Here is a 17,384-nt window from a genome sequence, read left to right as displayed (position 1 = left end):
TTTCTCCTTGTTTCAATTAAAGAGCCTGTCAAAGCCACATGGTTATTACCTGTCCATTGCTGGTGAAGGTGGTGTTGTCAAACAGGAAGTAAGCACCAAAGAACATCACAATGGCATCATAAACGCCCAAGACTGTCCAGTATATGAAGGTGGGCCACCGCAGCAAAGAGTTCTTAGCAATATCTCTGTGTAGATATACAGAACAGAGATCACATGTTTATAGATTAATACCACAGTACGCTGCCTGCCTCACAGCCAATGAGTCTCTAATAGTATAATATATACATCGATACAGACAGCGTCATTGTTTGTGGGAAAGGTTGATTCTTTTTTGGAAGAATACAAGTTAAGAGTAAAGCTAAAGACGTAGCTTTTCAAACTCTGAACACATGCAAAACCAAATCCAAGAAGGCGGTTATCTGCCATAAGATGGATGTAAAATAAACTGTAATGTAAATATAAATTAATCCGAGTAAAACACCAAATCATCTGCTATTACTTTGCACCTGGAGGCTGTTAGAATTTTAAAGTGTATAAAGTGTCTAAAGAATTATTGAAATATTTATATTTTCTGTTGCTTAGACGACTTTAATTCAACACTGTTCTTGTTACAGTACATCTCCGGAAGAATCCAACTACCACGCAGTCTGCTTTGTATAAAACAGATGGTTCATTATCTGCTGCAGAAGACTGGATTACTGAAACATGCAGATAATTTCTTTTTCTAATTTTCATGTCATGAGAACAAGTTCCTGAAGAACACGTGATATTAGAGTCGATCCAGCTGGTCGATTTGCAGTCCTACTAAACGACACATTTCTGACATGACAATCTTAAACAGAAATCCACCTGTAGAGACAAGGGTCTTTCTTCAGGATGTCCATATTTATGTGCTGCTCGATGAGACTGTAGAGCAGAATGGGCAGCGAGGTGAAGCTGATGTTGTAGAGCGTCAGGTAAGCCGTGTCATACAGCGGCTGGGGTTTGGGAAAGAGAGCCGTGTTAGTATTTTTGTTGTGGTTGTTTTTATGGTATTTAGGGTTTGTGAGTGCACACCTGTTGTGAGAAGCCACAAAAGAACTGGTAGAGGAACTGGGGGAAAATGAAACAGACATTCTGCGAAAAGAAAGAACAACAATTTAAATGTGTACAGGTCTTTTTGTTGCTGAACGCTAATTTTATAGAGTATAAATATCAAAAATATGAAAATTAATGAACTAAACAAATTAATAAATTAAATCTCACACAAAGCATTCCTGCACACTTAGGCTAAAGCCACAGACTCTGCAATTACAATCATCTTAAAACAAATTTAAAAAACTATACAAAGTTTTAAAAAGAAGTAAACTCAAAACACTCTACAGAAAATGTTCAGGGCGACTACCTTGTAGAAGAAATATTGTACAAGTTCAGAGATGCGTATGTAGTAATAGTGTCCGTGGACGAGCAGCATCTTCTTGAGGTGTTTGAACTTCGGGATGGCGTAGTCGCTGTTCCTCACTGCCTGACGACCCTCCTTACCCATAATGCCTGCGTTGTGACCATTTACAGGCCAAAGTATTATTGCAGTGATAATAGTATGGTTCTAACAGTTTTAACACTTCTGCATAAATTTAGTTATGGAAATTCAAAAGTACATTTTTTGTGTGGAAAAGGATTTTGTAGGTGCTGTACACACTGCTGACTTCTGTACACAAGGGACTGCTTTTAAGAATTTCTAGTTTCTTCAAATTGAAGCTGTATTAAGAAGGAAACAAACTTTACCAGAGTGTGGCATGTTGCATAGGAATAGACAGAATACTAACCAATACCAACGTGGGCCTCCAGGATCATGCTGACATCATTAGCTCCGTCTCCAATGGCCAGCGTGATTGGGTGCTCCTCCGAGGCTTTGATTAACTTGACAATCTGCAGGTTGTGGATTTCAGCTTAGCGTCCATCTGACTCTTAATGACATGAGTGAGAACATCTGTTTCACCGGTAAACTCAGAGTACAGATGGCCTTCGTACCTGTGCTTTCTGAAGTGGCGCCATTCGACAGCAGAGCACGGCACTGCAGTTCCGGCAGATTTCCAAGAATTTCTCTTTGTAATTCCCTGAGTTTGAGCCCTCCTGGCCGGGCCTCATTACAGCAGAGAGGGTAGCTCCGTCAATAATCAGACCATAGTCGGTGCAATCACCTGATAGCCTGGAAAAAAACACAAAACCTGTCAAATACGAGTAACTGCAGGATGACACTATCTGAAGCATGCTGTGAACATAATACCCACTCAGAGAAGGTGTCCCGGGTCATGCCCCCATGCTGCCTAAGGACCGTCCTGCTCAATTCAAACAGGACGTCGTGAAGGCTCTGCTCCTCAGTGCGTTTGGTGGTTAGCTCCAGGATTTGGGTGTTGCGATGAAACAGCTTGCTGGCATAGCACGTTGCAGCTGCAGTCTCCATCTTGTCTCCTGTCAGCACCCACACCTTTATACCAGCTTTGTGCAGAGACTCAATGGTGTCTGCAGCTTTTTCCTGCAGCCTGGTACGCAGCCAAGAAACAAGAGTTGGCATGTTTTTAGCTGCATTAAATAAATAGGTTTGTTTTATTTCTCTTTGCCTTTTATTCAACAGCAGCTCAACTGTGCAGTACTCCAGCACGTGGATTATTTCCTCTCTGTGCTGGATGGGTGAAACGCGCTCTGGGCTGACAAGTAGTTTTAAGCCTGCACTATAATTGCCTTAGTGGCACGTGTGTGATTGGAGGGTTAAACTGCCACTTTCCCTCACTCACTTTGGTTCACTCAGAACTAGGACAGCACTGTCCATGGCAGCAGACACAGAATTACTGTAATGTTAAGAGTCACTTGAGCTGAAGAGGTTTAGACATTTATAGGAAAAAAAGGTGCATAAGTGTAATTTTTGAAAGGGCATTTCACGTAAAATTTGCACTTAGAAGGACAAATAACTGAAATGACAACAGCATGCAATGTAAATTGTGGCTATGTTGCCAAGCTACCAGCTGTACAGGAAAACCTTTGATGAAAAAAAAGTGCAGGATGTTAATATAATTTGTCATGTAGGTGTCCTTTATACCAAAAACAATTCTGCACCTGTCCTCCACAGCAGTTGCTCCCAGCAGTATCAGGTCCTTCTCGATGAGGTCGTAAGCCTCTGCCAGCTGTTTGTCTCGGTCTTGTAATGCTAACTTAGCTCTGTTCAGCAGTTGGAAAACCTCCTCGTACTGTTCTGGGCTCAGAGAGCGATAGGCAACACAAAGTGTCCTCAAACCCTCCTGGTGGAGAACAGAGATTCACACAAGGTCAGGCTGGTATATATTTAAGACTCAATAAAAACGAATCTACATAAAACACTGTTTCTTGAATACAGCCTCTGAATGTGAGTGCATGGTGGGTGGATGCCAACTACCCATTCAGCCTCACTAGTACAACACTCACCACATATTTTTCAGTTTCCAAAGAAACCTGTGATTTATCTGTAGCTGCAACCACAGCAACATTTGTGTCACTCGTCTGCTTTTTACTGCATGCAAATTGAAGCTATCGTGGTATTTTCATGGGTAAACTGAACTTTAAATAGTCTTATTCAGACTGCGATATTTATTTTTGCACTTTGGAAGTCATTATGAGATTTTGCAGTTGACGGCTTAGTTAGGTGCACTCTCTTACTATCTGTCTACTTATTAGTATTTCCTACTTTTCCCACAAAGATTTTGTGGGTGTATAAAGAAAACAGTATGCAGAGTCCATCACTGTTTATTGTTCAGTATTTAAAGAAAGCTTCTTTCCAGCTTCTGACCAAATCCTACGCCAGTCCCACAGATAGAAAGACTGTGCTGATACAATTATTAAATACATGTTAATAAAAAATGTAAAAAAAACAAACAAACTTGTGCTTTTGTCAATTAAAGGCCACACCAGATCCACTTAGAAAGAAGTTCTGTTTAATGTTTAATGTAACCATGCAAAGAACTTAGATAATGGTAAATGGCCTGTAGTCCCTAAGGACCCCAAAGTGCTTTACACATCCAGTCATCCACCCATCCACACACACATTCACACACTGGTGACGGCAAGCTACATTGTAGCCACAGCCACTCTGGGGTGCACTGACAGAGGCGAGGCTGCCGGACACTGGCGCCACCGGGCCCTCTGACCACCACCAGTAGGCAACGGGTGAAGTGTCTTGGACACAAGGACCGAGACTGTCCTTGTGTCCAAGCCGGGGCTCGAACCGACAACCTTCCGATTACAAGGCGAACTCCCAACTCTTGAGCCACGATCGCCCATGATCAGATAAACTCTGAAATTCTCAGAAATGCTTCAGGAAAAAACAACTTCCTGTTATATTGTATGAGCCTATAACAATATGAGAAAGATGATAGTGTGTGTGTGTGTGTGTGTGTGTTTGTGCTCTCTCACCACTGCATTTTGCTCCACTCGAGCTCGGACCTGATCCACTTTGCCTGAGATGACCCTTGGGAAGATAGAGGAGTCTGCACCTTTACAGAAGAGATAAACCTCACCTGCTCAAACGCATGCACAGAAAAAAAAGAGGATCGGATTAAAGAAAAACATAAACACAGACACATAGAAATCAATATAAAGAATATACATATATAGTTTTGTGCGCATTACCAGTGCTGGCCCTGACAATAACGCTCATCCTCCGTCGGACTGAGTCAAATGTCAAAACGTCGAGCAGTTCAAACCTGATAAAAACAGGAAGAAAATCACACAAATACTACTGAAAAAATAATAGCCAACTATCAATTAAAGAAGTTAAAAAAAGATAAAAATAACAATAGTCATCTCATTTTCAAGGTTCACAGAGAATAATAACATTGCTTAAAGCGGCACACTCACTTTTCAACTTCATCCTCTCTATTTAAGATTTCCATCTGACCGTCCTTGAGCCTCAGATAGGTGAAACCGAGCCTGCAGCACAGAACAACCATTATTGGAGTGAATAAAATGAATGTCCAAAAAACTGAAATAGAAAAATGGGAAAACTAAATTCTTCTGAATGCAGCAGCGATTACTGCTGCCATTGTGTGCAACGTGAGTGTGTGTGTGCTGCACCTCTTCATGCCCTCCACCAGTGCAACCTCGTCAGGAGAGGAGGAGATGTAGAAGGAAGTGGACTTGCCCTGGTGAATGCCATGTTTGATCCCATCTACAGTATCCTCCTCTTTCACCTGCACCGTGTGGCACAAACACAACGCCCGGAAAAACAGCTCCTCGTGCTCCTGCAGTGAACGACCGACACTAGATTACCCTCATTCGCACGAACCACCCACGCACATTCAAAGCCAGTCTGCACTTACCCTGGCTGCAGGACCTGGGGATGAGTCGATCATGTCCATACCGGCAGCTCCAGGCATCACCTACAGACATACAGACCACAGATCACTCTGGGGGTCACTGGTTATCAATCACAGGCTACTATGATATGTACATATGGCATTTTAGTATTAAAGCTTGATTCTAAGGCTTGACATATACAGCACGATGTCCATGTTTATGTGACATTAACCCCTTTACTCTGATGTTTGAAGTCCTATGTTAAAAGGAATAAATTGTAATAATATTACAACACAACAACTTATCCCTCCTAAAATTACAACAGACCGTCTGTTCATCACATTTAAGGTTGTATGAGCTGCTGACTTGTCAATTAATGCTCATGATCAGTTACTTGGCAAACACAGATAGACATATGGCTCAATAAACAGCAGCAAGACTTGCAGGCACAATTTGATTTCCTCGTATGACCATTAAGCACTGAACACAGATGATTACACTAAACGCACAATGCCCAGGAGTTTTATTGTCAGGAAATCTGTAATAATCCATTGAAACACAGAAATGACTAAACGCATGAATGTTACATTATTCTCACAGATTTTTATTAGATCTAAAAAAAAAACCCCACACAAACAAAAAACCCTAAAATAGGCCTAAACTGTTGCCTTTCTGTCATTTGATTTTTACACCTCCATTACATAAAAATATGAACTCTTTGTGAATAAATCAATGGCTATAAATGAATCAATCACAAACATTGATCCATCTTTACCTTGTCCAAAGAGACTGTATATAAAGGATGGAAGTAGTGTGGCATCATTAAAATGGTTTTGAACCACCCTTGGAATCTCCTTTAGAGTGCCTTTATTTGTATCTTTAGAAATGCACTACATTATCCAGCAAGTCTTATTAGCAAGCTGCATCCATACAAACCGTGGTTCTTTCATGCATACACTGAAACACCCACAACATCTACTAATTGGAAAGCTGGTGGTTCAATCCGTCGCTCCTCTAGTCTGCATGCCAAAGTATCCTTGGACAAAATACCTGAATCCTGAACTGAGTTTCCCCCGGTGCATCCTTATGTGAACGTCAGGCTCAAAGTGCTTAAGCACAGAAAAGAAAGTGCTTGTAGGACTGTGTATGAATGAGGCTTATAGTAAGAAAAGTTCATGGCTGAAGCTTAATATCTTAACAGATCAATCTAGCGGGACTGAACGTTTTACCTGTCCATTACAGATAGCGTGAGGTACATAAACGTGTCCATCCACACAGCACTCTATAAACTCCATGTTGTTCTCTGTTAGCGTTCCTGTCTTGTCTGTAAACACGTACTCCACCTGGAAAGAAAGCAGGGTAAGTGTTTTTTATTCTTATCTCTAACTCACTTTTCCATACAGTTTCTTTGCTCATTAGTCTGCCCAGTGCACTTTGCTACCTGCCCCAGTTCCTCATTCAAGTCTGATGTGTTGACCACAGCTCTCTCCCCCAGCTCCTCATCAAACATTTCATCGTCCCACATAATAAAGTAGGAGCCCAGGAACTTCTGCATCTCCACAGTGACATACATGGACACGGGAATGATGTAGTTGAAAAGAACCATGAAGGCCAAAAAGTCTGTGAACGCCCTGATTAGCTGAGGAGGAGAACGAAGACGAGTGTGAGACAATAAAGAGGGGATCGAAATATTTTTATTTTCCAGGATTCGAGACTCACAACGTGTCTCTGTCTCTCAACTTCCGTCTTCTGGTTGTAAAAGGGCTCGTCTTTGTTGGGGTCGGACTGCCACACGTATTTCAGTGCCGTGTTGATGAGAGCTTTGCTGATGAGAATGCACAGGTAGACCACCAAGTAGGCATTCATTGACCTGCAGAGGGAGAAGTTAAAGATTGTGACATATTTCTTCATGATAGTGATACATAGATGAGTTTTTCATTAATCTGCTTTGAACAATGTGGACAAAAATTTGGATTGAAAAAAAAAGGATTATGGAAACTATCTGCCAAGGATGGAGGAGTCTGTGCCTCCTTTAAGTACTCCCTTAAAACATTCCATTAACTTCATTACATTTTTCCTGCATTGATCTGTCTTTATGACTTGTGTGCTTTATTCTTTCCCTGAACGATTACGCACAACCTCCAGAGTAGAATTTAATATGACTAAGTGGAGAGATGGAGCATGGCAGTTTGTGGCTCCAGATCACATGTTTATATAATTCACATATACAGGTTCTAAGCTTTAGACTTTGTGTAGCATGTGCTGCTATGATTGTGTTTCTTCTGTTTCATCCCTCTTTTCTCTTGGTGATAACACATGTTCTCATGAGTGCAAACACAAAAAAATAAGGGGCGGAGCTTGGGGCCGTGGTACTATTTCTACTATTTTGGTACCATTTCCCACTGTGGTTGAGAGTACAGTGTGTGAACAAGTGTGTGCAGGTGCAAATGAAAGTCGTTTGAAAGGGAGTTAGAAACAATCCATAAGAGATTTCTGACTGCCGGTCAGCCATTTGGCGATTTTAACAAACAGGAACTAAAAAAATAAAAGCACTAGAACCCAGAAAAACTTGCAACCCAGTCCACCATGTAAATGGTAACTTGGAAAACAACTCAGTATACTCGTCAGAATATTCAAACTTGAAAAGGGGAACAGCTGAGACAAGACGTTTACTCTGATCTGAGTCAATGAGCCGACAAGTTAATGAGACACACGCAGTGAGCAAGTGTGAATGAAATCCACCTACAGTCACTCATTTATACATCTGGATACAAAGACACTGTCTACGCCAGATGGAAAGAAAATTGATCCAGTCAGCGCAGCGAGCCAAAGAGACACACACAGACGCTTAAGTCTCAGTGAATAAACGAAGACATGAGAAGTGAACAGATTGCTCTAAGGACGGGTAAGAAAAATTTCAGTTATTATCTAAGCTGGTGTTAGCACAGAAACAGCCAAAGACTGTGAAGCCACACAGTGTGAAACTTGCATGAGAGCACTGATCGTTGCTAACAGGCTCCTTTCAGAAACAATTCATAATATAATATAAAAATGAAAGAGGAGGAAACGAAAAGAGATTACTTTTCCACTGCAGATCGTTTCTGAGACTTGGACTGGTAATTGAGAGCCATCTTGGTTTCCATGCCAGTGTAGATGACCACAGCTACAGAGGGGAAAAGGAAAAGTCTCATTCAAAATGTTGCACTGTACATTTTTTTAAAAAAGAATATTAAAAAGTATAAAGTTGAGGTAATTTCTAACATTTATCATTAATTGTGTAGAATTACCATAGATATATTCAGTGTTCTTGAGTGTGGCTCCTCGGAGCAACAGGTTCTCTGATCCTAACGGCCTGCAGACAGTCCACATGATAAACAACCATTTATTTCTTTCACAAACAAAAAGATCTAATATTATTATTATTATATTATTATTATATTATATTATATTTCACTGCGTGTTATACTTGTATAACTATGCATGTGACAAATAAAGAATCTTTAATCTATTAAGAGGCAAATAAGGTATGCCATTTCCATCTGAATAACTTTATATCTGCCAGCATGGCTCTGTTCTGGGAATTCCCCACCATTCCATGCACATATACAGAAAGCTAGAGACAGGAAAAGCATGATTCAAGAACAACAGATATGACACTTAAAAAGTCAGCTGCAGAGTAAAAGTGGGTTTCAAAGCATCCTGCAGCAGTGCAGCAAAAATAGTAGTGTACTCCATAAGAGATTTGCCAAATGGATGCAGAGGTGTATCAGGTGAGCCATCAGCTGATGGGGGCTTGGATTGTTATCAGCTGATCTGCTGGCATTGCAGCTGAGGTAAACTAATGCTGTGCTCAATGAAATCTAATTAAGATAAACAGGTAAGCTTCGCACTAAGTCGTCATTCTGCAGAAATGCAAAATCTTCTTTGAAAGATTGAGCAGCATCACTTTGTCATCAAAGAAATTTAATACATGTCTGGATGGTTTTGAATTTTATTTTTGAATGATGGGTGAATACAATAGAAATATTTTGATTTCTTTAATGATCTTTAATATAAAAGTGCAATATTTTTGTGTTATCTTACCTTGCCACTGGCTCATTGGTCATGTAGATGTTGATACGCCCCACGAATCTGTGTGGGAAAGAAAAGAAGTGAGATAAGGCACATTTATTTAGCAAGAACACTTTGTTCAAGTGTGTGTGTGTGTGTGTGTGTGTGTGTGTGTGTGTGTGTGTGTGCGCGTGCGTGCGTGTGTGTGTGTGCGTGTGTGTGTGTTACTGACTTGTACAGGTCTGGCTGCGGTTGTTCACATTCTATTGTGGCATGGATCGTGTCCACCTCTTTCTCTGTGTTGTAAGCTTTGGTTTCCTGAACTGCATAATATGTCTAGGTTGGAAGAGGGAAGGAAAACAGAAGAAATGGATGGGTAAATGAAAAAAGAGAGAAAGATAATGGGAGTGTAAGTAATAAGGCAACACAGGAGGAGAAGAATTAAAGACACACGTTGTGGCATGGTGACAGAGGGCGGAAGGGAGATGACGGGAAATAAGAAAAGCAATAAGGGAATGGATTAAGAGTTAGATGAATGAATGGATGAATGGACAGAGAAAAACATAAATCACAGCAAATCATAATGCATCTAGTACATATTTAAGTGGATTAAATTTATCCAGCACACCTTGTGACTGCTCTCTCCATCCAGGCTGGCTGTAGTAACAAAGCAGGTCCCGTCATCTCGAGACGAGGAGAGGAGAATGAGATCACAGGGAAAAGTCTCATCTTCTTTCACCAAGACCACATCTCCAACCTGTCACACAGACCGAGACAACAAATGTTTACTTCTAATACATGCAGGGCCTTGATACCTTGAAGCCAACAGCTGGAGCCTTTTGCATATTTAAATGAATTCACCGGTATAGTGGGGTCTAATTTGCCACTACCCTCCTGGCTTTGACCACCTAAGTGAGCATATCAGTGAGGAGTCCTAGCAGCACTTTAGTAGAGAAATACAGTCACTGAACGGAAAATGCAGTCAAATGCAACACACCTAATGACTTACCAGCAGTAAGCTCATATTATTTCAGTCTCATGTCGTTACATAACAAACATCAATCTAAGTTCTTTTAAAGCTAAATTGCTTTTAAATGCAGGCAAACACACACACACGTACAGAGAGCTTAGTAGCAGGAAAATTCCTCAGTGTGAGCCACTAAAACAAATGCACCAAAGCTCTGTTAGATGGGGTGAGTGAGTTATCTGGTTTCACACACACACCCACCCTGAGTTTGCGGCTTTGTTTGCGGACCACTTTGCCATGATGCACCACGTGGACAGAACACTGGTTGACAGCGTTGTCTGCTTTGTGTCTCAACCAGTCCTCATAACCCTAAGAGAGAGAGAGAGGAGACAGAGAGGAGGATGTAAAAGTGAACATGTGTGCCTGCAGCTGTGGCTGCTGGTGTAGTGTTTACTGTTAACAGTCACATTAGGTGAACTCACCTGTTTAATGGCGGTGACTGTGATGACAAAGAACAGTGGCAGTCCACTGGTGACCGGACTGGTGGGAGTGTCAATAATCAACTGAAGTGACCGCACACATGAACATACAGCGAGAGAAAAGGTTTCGGGGGAAGAAGAATATATAGAAATGACAGACAGCAGTAAATAGGCAATAAAACATGTGCTTTATGGCACTAAACATATATACAAATATAAACATAACATAAATATGATGAGTGGAGCTACTTTAAGCTGTTCCCTTATTCACAGTGGTGAATAAGTATAGTAAAAGTGACATCTCACCCTGAAATCCCATATACACATTTTTCTCTGGTCTATCACGACAGTTTTAGTGTGAGTTTCCCAGCTTTGAGCAATTTAAGGTAGAAACCATTCTCTGTATATTGAACTGCACATGTCAATAATGAAGCATAAAGAAAAATATGTTTCTACGTGAAACATTTCTTTGATTGACTGTAAGGATTCATAGAAAGAGATGTTTCTGCTGAGTTTTTCTAATGTATGCTTCTGATGCAAGTGCCATCAAATTCAAGAGAAAGCAGACGTCTCTAGATAAACAGCACACAAGGAAAAATCTCCCTTAAGGAAAAATATGAATTATCTTTAGCACATGCTTTGCAGAAGCCTTGTAGTGAAGTTCAGTCAGTGTGAGCAAGAAAATGTTTTACCTGAACCAGAAATATGATGAGAAAGTAGAAGTTGGCGACTCTCCTGAACTGCTCAAACATATTCTTTGGGATGAAGTTCCAAAACGTGTACTGGAAACAGAAATTTTCTTATGTTTAATTAAAAAGATATACTGAGTTTAAAAAGATGCCACAGTGTTATCAACATCTATCCATGATAATGGAAACAAAAGCAAAGAGGCTTAAGACCAGATTCCTAACATAATGTGCCAGTACTAACTGGATTTTGGCATTTAAAAAAAAAGTACTGCTGCTAATAACAAAGACAGCACAGTGACAAGATTCAATTCAATTCAATTTTATTTATACAGCGCCAAATCACAACAACAGTCACCTTAAAGCACTTTATATTGAAAGGTAAAGACCGTACAATAATACAACAGAAAAAACCCAAGCAATCATATAACCCCCTATGAGCAAGTGCTTTGGCGACAGTGGGAAGGAAAAACTCCCTTTTAACAGGAAGAAACCTCCAGCAGAACTTTCTCAGAGAGGGCCAGTCATCTGCTGTGACCAGTTGGGATAAGTGGAGGAAGACAGGACAAAAGACATGGCGTGAAAGAGAGCCAGAGATTAATAATAACCAGTGACTCAATGCAGAGAGGTCTATTAACACATAGTGAGTGAGAAAGGTGACTGAAGCTCTTTCTGGGATAGTGGCGCAGCTGCCCCTCTGTTGGTCTTCCTTGGTCTCTTGTGTTCTGGGGGCCTCTGGATGTCTGGAGTTTTGATCTCCTCCATACCTGCTTCATGCCCTGGAGGACGGGGCTGTGCCCCCCCCCCCACACCCTCTAGCAAATCATTACATGAAGGAACCTTTTAACCTGTGAGCGTCCATGCTCACAGGCGTACACACGGGTGCTCACACACACAAACTACACCCTTTTTGGCTCCTACCTCAAAGCACACTGTGCGCTGTCGATATTACGTGCTGCACAACAATGTTTAATATTTAGTATTTGCTGTTATATTCCCATATATCATCGTGATGTTGTTTATTGTATTGCTCTCGTTTTCTTCTGCTTGTTTTTCTTTTTTCTTTCTCAACAGGTGATCCAGGTGATTGATATATGTATGTTTTTGTCTGCTTATTTAGTTGGTTTTTGTTTTTTTGCCCTTTATCCCCATCCCTCTTCTCCGCTGTTTTTCCCCCCTCTTCCTTTCTCCCTTTTCTTTTCCTCATTCAAGTCTGTCCCGTATCTAGCAAGTGAAAATAAAAAATAAATAAAATAAACAATAAAAGGTGAATCAAATAGACCATTACGGAGAGGCTGGGATGGTCAATTTGGTAAAGTAAATCCGTTGGGCATCTTTCTTTGCCTTTAGACAATAATTCTGATGGCAAAAGAGCCAAACGGGACAGGCAAAAAAAAAAAAGAAAAAAAAAAGAGAAAGGTGACTGAAGAAAAAATGCTCAATGCATCATGGGAATCCCCCAGCAGCCTATTGCAGCATAACTAAGGGAGGATTCAGAGTCACGTGCACTGTTCCCTCTAAGCTGAGCGCGTGAGCAATCGTGCACTGCTGACACAGTCTCCGCACACAGAAAATCAGCAAAATAAAGTAAATACATGTATTTACTTTAATTCCAATTCAGGCTGGATTTTTTTTTGTGCGCACCGCAGATTTTATGTGTGGTTAAACCATGTCAGCAGAGCGCGATTGCTCACGTGCTCAGCTTAGAGGGAACATTGGTCACGTGATCCAGCTCTAACTATATGCTTTAACAAAAATGAATGTTTTAAGCCTAATCTTAAAAGTAGAGATAGTGTCTGTCTCCCGAATCCAAACTGGAAGCTGGTTCCACAGAAGAGGGGCCTGAAAACTGAAGGCTCTGCCTCCCATTCTACTTTTAAATACTCTAGGAACAACATGTAGGCCTGCAGAGCGAGAGCGAAGTGCTCTAATGGGGTGATATGGTACTACAAGGTCATTAAGATAAGATGGGGTCAGATTATTCAAGATGGGAGATCTTGTATTTGAGGAGCAGGATTTTCAATTTAACTCTGGATTTAACAGGAAGCCAGTGAAGATAGGCCAGTATAGGAGAAATATGCTCTCTTTTTCTAGTCGATGTCAGTACACTTGCTGCAGCATTTTGGATTAACTGAACACTTTCCAGGGAGTTTTTAGGACATCCTGATAATAATGAATTACAGTAGTCCAGCCTAAAAGTAATAATTGCAGTAGTTTTTGCGTGTAATAGGTAGTAAATCATAATTTTGCACATGAACACACATGCTATAAAACAGACAAATATAGAGTTTACTAAATGTTTTTTCCTTTTATTGTTTGTCTTTTTAAATCAGGCAGCAGGAGGAAGCTTTTCTTGGCAACATGTAAAATAATGTTTATGGGGAAATGGTATAATCAAGCATACCCGTGCAAATATACAATATATATTTTACGAACCACAGATATTAAATTTTCAAAAAGTTGGAGAGGGCCTAAACTGATCACTGAAATTAAAACACAGCACAGAGTGTTCTTTCCCATTACCATGTCCCATTACCAAGTAGAAGTCGCCCACGCTTTAAAAACAAAGCATGAATAGTGCTGGAGTACTAACAGCTCTGTTCTGTTGTGTCCTTTTGTTTAGACACTGATGCTGCGCTCAAATCATAATTGATTTTAAAGCTGAAAGAATAAAAGCTGTTCTTCACCTCTAAACTCTCATGATGTTGCAGGCGGATCCTGATAAAGCAAGTCCTGCTTTGAATATGTGTGCATCTGTGTGGGTGGGTGTTTCACTGACCTTTGAAGAGACTATTCTGTTGTCAGGAAATCTTTGCTGTATAAAAGCTTCAGTTCCTGGAGGAGGCTCCTTATGTCCAATGTAAATTGTCCGGCTATCGACCCAGTTCTCCTCCCCGACACACTATGGGAGGAAAGACACAGAACAAGTTTGAATATCCTGAAGCATACATGATGGTTTCATGTAGTATCAGTTTACATTGTCATTGTTTTAGTTTAGACAGTATGCAGTATGCTGACAGACGTCTGTGAGGACTAGTGTGTACGTACCGTACGGGACACACAAAAACAGACTCACAAACATTGAGAGAGAATTACAATGAGTTATTTCTTCTAAATCAATGAGAGCCTTTGTTGCCACAGATACACAGACCTGCATGTGACTAAGACTGGAATGCATTACACACGCACACACACACGCACACACACGCACAGATGAAACAGCAGGATTGTATCTCTCTGCGCTGATGCTGCTAGTTTGTTATTTTGACAACCCCTTGTTTGTTTGTTTGTTTGTTTGTTTGTTTTTATTTCTTTTTGGTCTTCAGGGTAGAAAATTAAATATTTTCATCACAATTACCATAACATGTGTTAAATCATATAGTTCCTAAATACATAAACTCCTTCCTTGTAGTATTTTATTTTAAAGCCTCTAATGCTAATATTTGTATTTATTTTTTTGTAAAAAAAGTGATGTCTTTTACACAAAACATATTAATCTAAATCATTCAACTTAGTCTAGATTTCCTTTGCACAATTGTTTGAATGAAAACTAGAAAAGATTTTTCAGCCATTCAGTTTATATGTGATAAAGACAAACTTGAAATGGTCTGTATTTGTATAGCGCTTTACTTGGTCCTAAGTAGGGCTGGGTATCGTCACTGATTTCTAGAATCGATTCAATTCCGATTCACAAGGTTCCGAATCGATTCGATCCACGATTCGATTGAATTCGATTCGATTCGATTCACTTCGATTTGAATCTGGGAAATTTTGACAGTCAGAAATATTATAATTCAGATCAGTACATTTACATATTTTTGTATCTATAAAAAGGAAGCTGACACACGCAAGACTTTGTCAAAGGTGTGAGCATCACAGCAGAGGCCTTTGTGTCAAAGTAGTTGAGGATAAAACACAGAAAAACATGAAGGCGATTTTCCTGGCCTGGGATTTTATAAAAATATTCTGCAGTACATCAAAAACGAAAGAAAACCATTAATCAACTTATGAACATTACCTCTGAAGTTAAAGCGGTTTTATTAGAGACATGGCGTTTTGCATTTTGCATAATTTTAAAATGTTTAAATTTGTTCAGTATTGAACGGCGGAAATTAGGTTTTCTTTTCGGAAGTATATAAAACGAAAAAAAAAAAACGTCGGCCGACAGCGCTGTAAACAACGGTAGACTTGTGCGTAACAAGCAGAGAGAGAGAGAGAGAGCTGTGCATCGTGGTCGAAGCAAAACAGCAAAAGTCAGAGTGAATACATGACAATGTTTATGTGAAGCATAGTTTGGATCTTCTTTTGCTGCTGGTTCGGTCAATATTGTTTGGAGAAACTAACAGCTTTAGAATCAGCGCATTAGGGGTGTGAACACAAAGCGCGGACCCGCTGACAGATCAGAATCAGCGGGCTGTCGGCTTTCAGCCCCGACCGTGAGAAAGGCGACATCTAACTGATTCTGATCCGCGGGTCGCGCTGTGTGTTTAAGTCTATGTGCAGAAAGAATCCGTGTTCCTGCTCTCATTGACTGTCTTAGCTGTTTGGTGGTTGTTGAAATTTTGTGAGATTTCACCAGAGATTCTGGCATTTCGGGCAAAATACATTTATATTAAAAAATCGATTCAGGATTTTAATGAATCGATTTTACGTTATCCAAGCCAGAATCGATTTTTATCGATTATAAAAACCCACCCCTAGTCCTAAGGACCCCAAAGCGCTTTACACTATACACAATCATCCACACACTGGTGATGGCAAGCTACATTGTAGCCACAGCCGCCCCTGGGGCGCACTGACAGAGGCGAGGCTGCTAGACACTGGCACCACCGGGCCCTCTGACCACCACCAGTAGGCAACGGGTGAAGTGCCTTGCCCAAGGACACAACGACCGAGACTGTCGGAGCCGGGGCTCGAACCGGCAACCTTCCGATGACAAGATGAACGCCCAACTCTTGAGCCACGATTGCCCCAAGTTGAATGCTCAAAGCTAACAAACTCAATCATTCAGCATGTCGTTCCAACGCTAACAGCTAAACCTCAAAATGTCAGGCAAACTGGTTTAAAATATTTAAGGCAGGTCTGGACCTGCATGAGAAACACACTTCATGGTCCGCTACCTCTGATGTCAACACAATCTTTCCCACTAACCCTGAGAAAGAAATCAGTTACCTAATATTTTTTCAAATCCACGCCAACACAAATATGCAGGTGGAGCACCTTTCTACAACTATTTTCATCTTCTTTTGATGCTCATTGACATTTTCATTTGACACAATTTAAAGAGGCCCGGAAGTGCCGCAATTCAAACAAACATTGTGATTTGTGCTCTGCTGCATTTATTTGAAATTTATAGGCACTTACAAAGCAAGCATTTACATACAAAACAGGCTGTTTGGATTCCTCCACCAACAAATGACTGTGGCTCCGGTTAATGGCTTTAGATAACAAATGGGTGACCCTGAACATCTCAGCATGGAGCATTTTGTCTGACATCTCAGCTCTGCTGCCACAAGGACAGCTGCTTATATTATATCATATTTCAGTTTTGATTTATTGACCTCTTCCTTTCTTTCCATTTTATATTTTATTGAGCTGCTTTTGTGCAATTTTAAACATTTTCTGAGCTATTGTTTTGTGATGTTGTATTTGTTTTTATTGGGATTTTATTTTCCTTTTCATGATTTTGGCTACTGTGACAAAGAATCTGCCCAATGTTTGAGCATAAATAAAGTATATATTTCACCTCTGAACATGAATATCAGCAACCTCAGAGCTCTACACAATATAACATCAGTCCTCTCACACGTAGCTCTTTGTATTTTCTCTAAAATTTCAATGATTTAATCTTCACTTCTTATCCACAAGTACTCTAATCACAAGATTTATGCACAGTGT

General features: G+C 40.4%; 1 protein-coding gene across 8 annotated transcripts in view; it reads right to left on the bottom strand.

Moving 5' to 3' along the window:
* The window catches only part of atp11a (ATPase phospholipid transporting 11A), a 51,032-nt gene that overhangs the window by 11,634 nt on the left and 22,014 nt on the right, over positions 1–17,384 (bottom strand). For all 8 annotated transcript variants that reach the window (XM_085150496.1, XM_085150498.1, XM_085150500.1 and 5 more), the window contains exons 2-26: positions 14,266–14,388; positions 11,493–11,582; positions 10,804–10,884; positions 10,583–10,690; positions 9,983–10,111; positions 9,587–9,690; positions 9,388–9,435; positions 8,592–8,656; positions 8,386–8,467; positions 7,024–7,174; positions 6,746–6,943; positions 6,534–6,647; positions 5,328–5,387; positions 5,083–5,249; positions 4,867–4,938; positions 4,639–4,712; positions 4,423–4,526; positions 3,094–3,275; positions 2,271–2,522; positions 2,011–2,188; positions 1,806–1,908; positions 1,385–1,530; positions 1,057–1,116; positions 850–977; positions 50–185 (exon numbers count right to left, since the gene is read on the bottom strand). In XM_085150496.1, the coding sequence (XP_085006622.1) occupies positions 50–185; positions 850–977; positions 1,057–1,116; positions 1,385–1,530; positions 1,806–1,908; positions 2,011–2,188; positions 2,271–2,522; positions 3,094–3,275; positions 4,423–4,526; positions 4,639–4,712; positions 4,867–4,938; positions 5,083–5,249; positions 5,328–5,387; positions 6,534–6,647; positions 6,746–6,943; positions 7,024–7,174; positions 8,386–8,467; positions 8,592–8,656; positions 9,388–9,435; positions 9,587–9,690; positions 9,983–10,111; positions 10,583–10,690; positions 10,804–10,884; positions 11,493–11,582; positions 14,266–14,388 (2,955 nt within the window). The remainder of the gene's footprint in view (positions 1–49; positions 186–849; positions 978–1,056; positions 1,117–1,384; positions 1,531–1,805; positions 1,909–2,010; positions 2,189–2,270; positions 2,523–3,093; positions 3,276–4,422; positions 4,527–4,638; positions 4,713–4,866; positions 4,939–5,082; positions 5,250–5,327; positions 5,388–6,533; positions 6,648–6,745; positions 6,944–7,023; positions 7,175–8,385; positions 8,468–8,591; positions 8,657–9,387; positions 9,436–9,586; positions 9,691–9,982; positions 10,112–10,582; positions 10,691–10,803; positions 10,885–11,492; positions 11,583–14,265; positions 14,389–17,384) is intronic.

This window comes from Neolamprologus multifasciatus, chromosome 23, assembly GCF_963576455.1.
Source record: "Neolamprologus multifasciatus chromosome 23, fNeoMul1.2, whole genome shotgun sequence".
Lineage (NCBI taxonomy): Eukaryota > Metazoa > Chordata > Actinopteri > Cichliformes > Cichlidae > Neolamprologus > Neolamprologus multifasciatus.
This window is presented reverse-complemented; position numbering and strand designations above follow the sequence as displayed.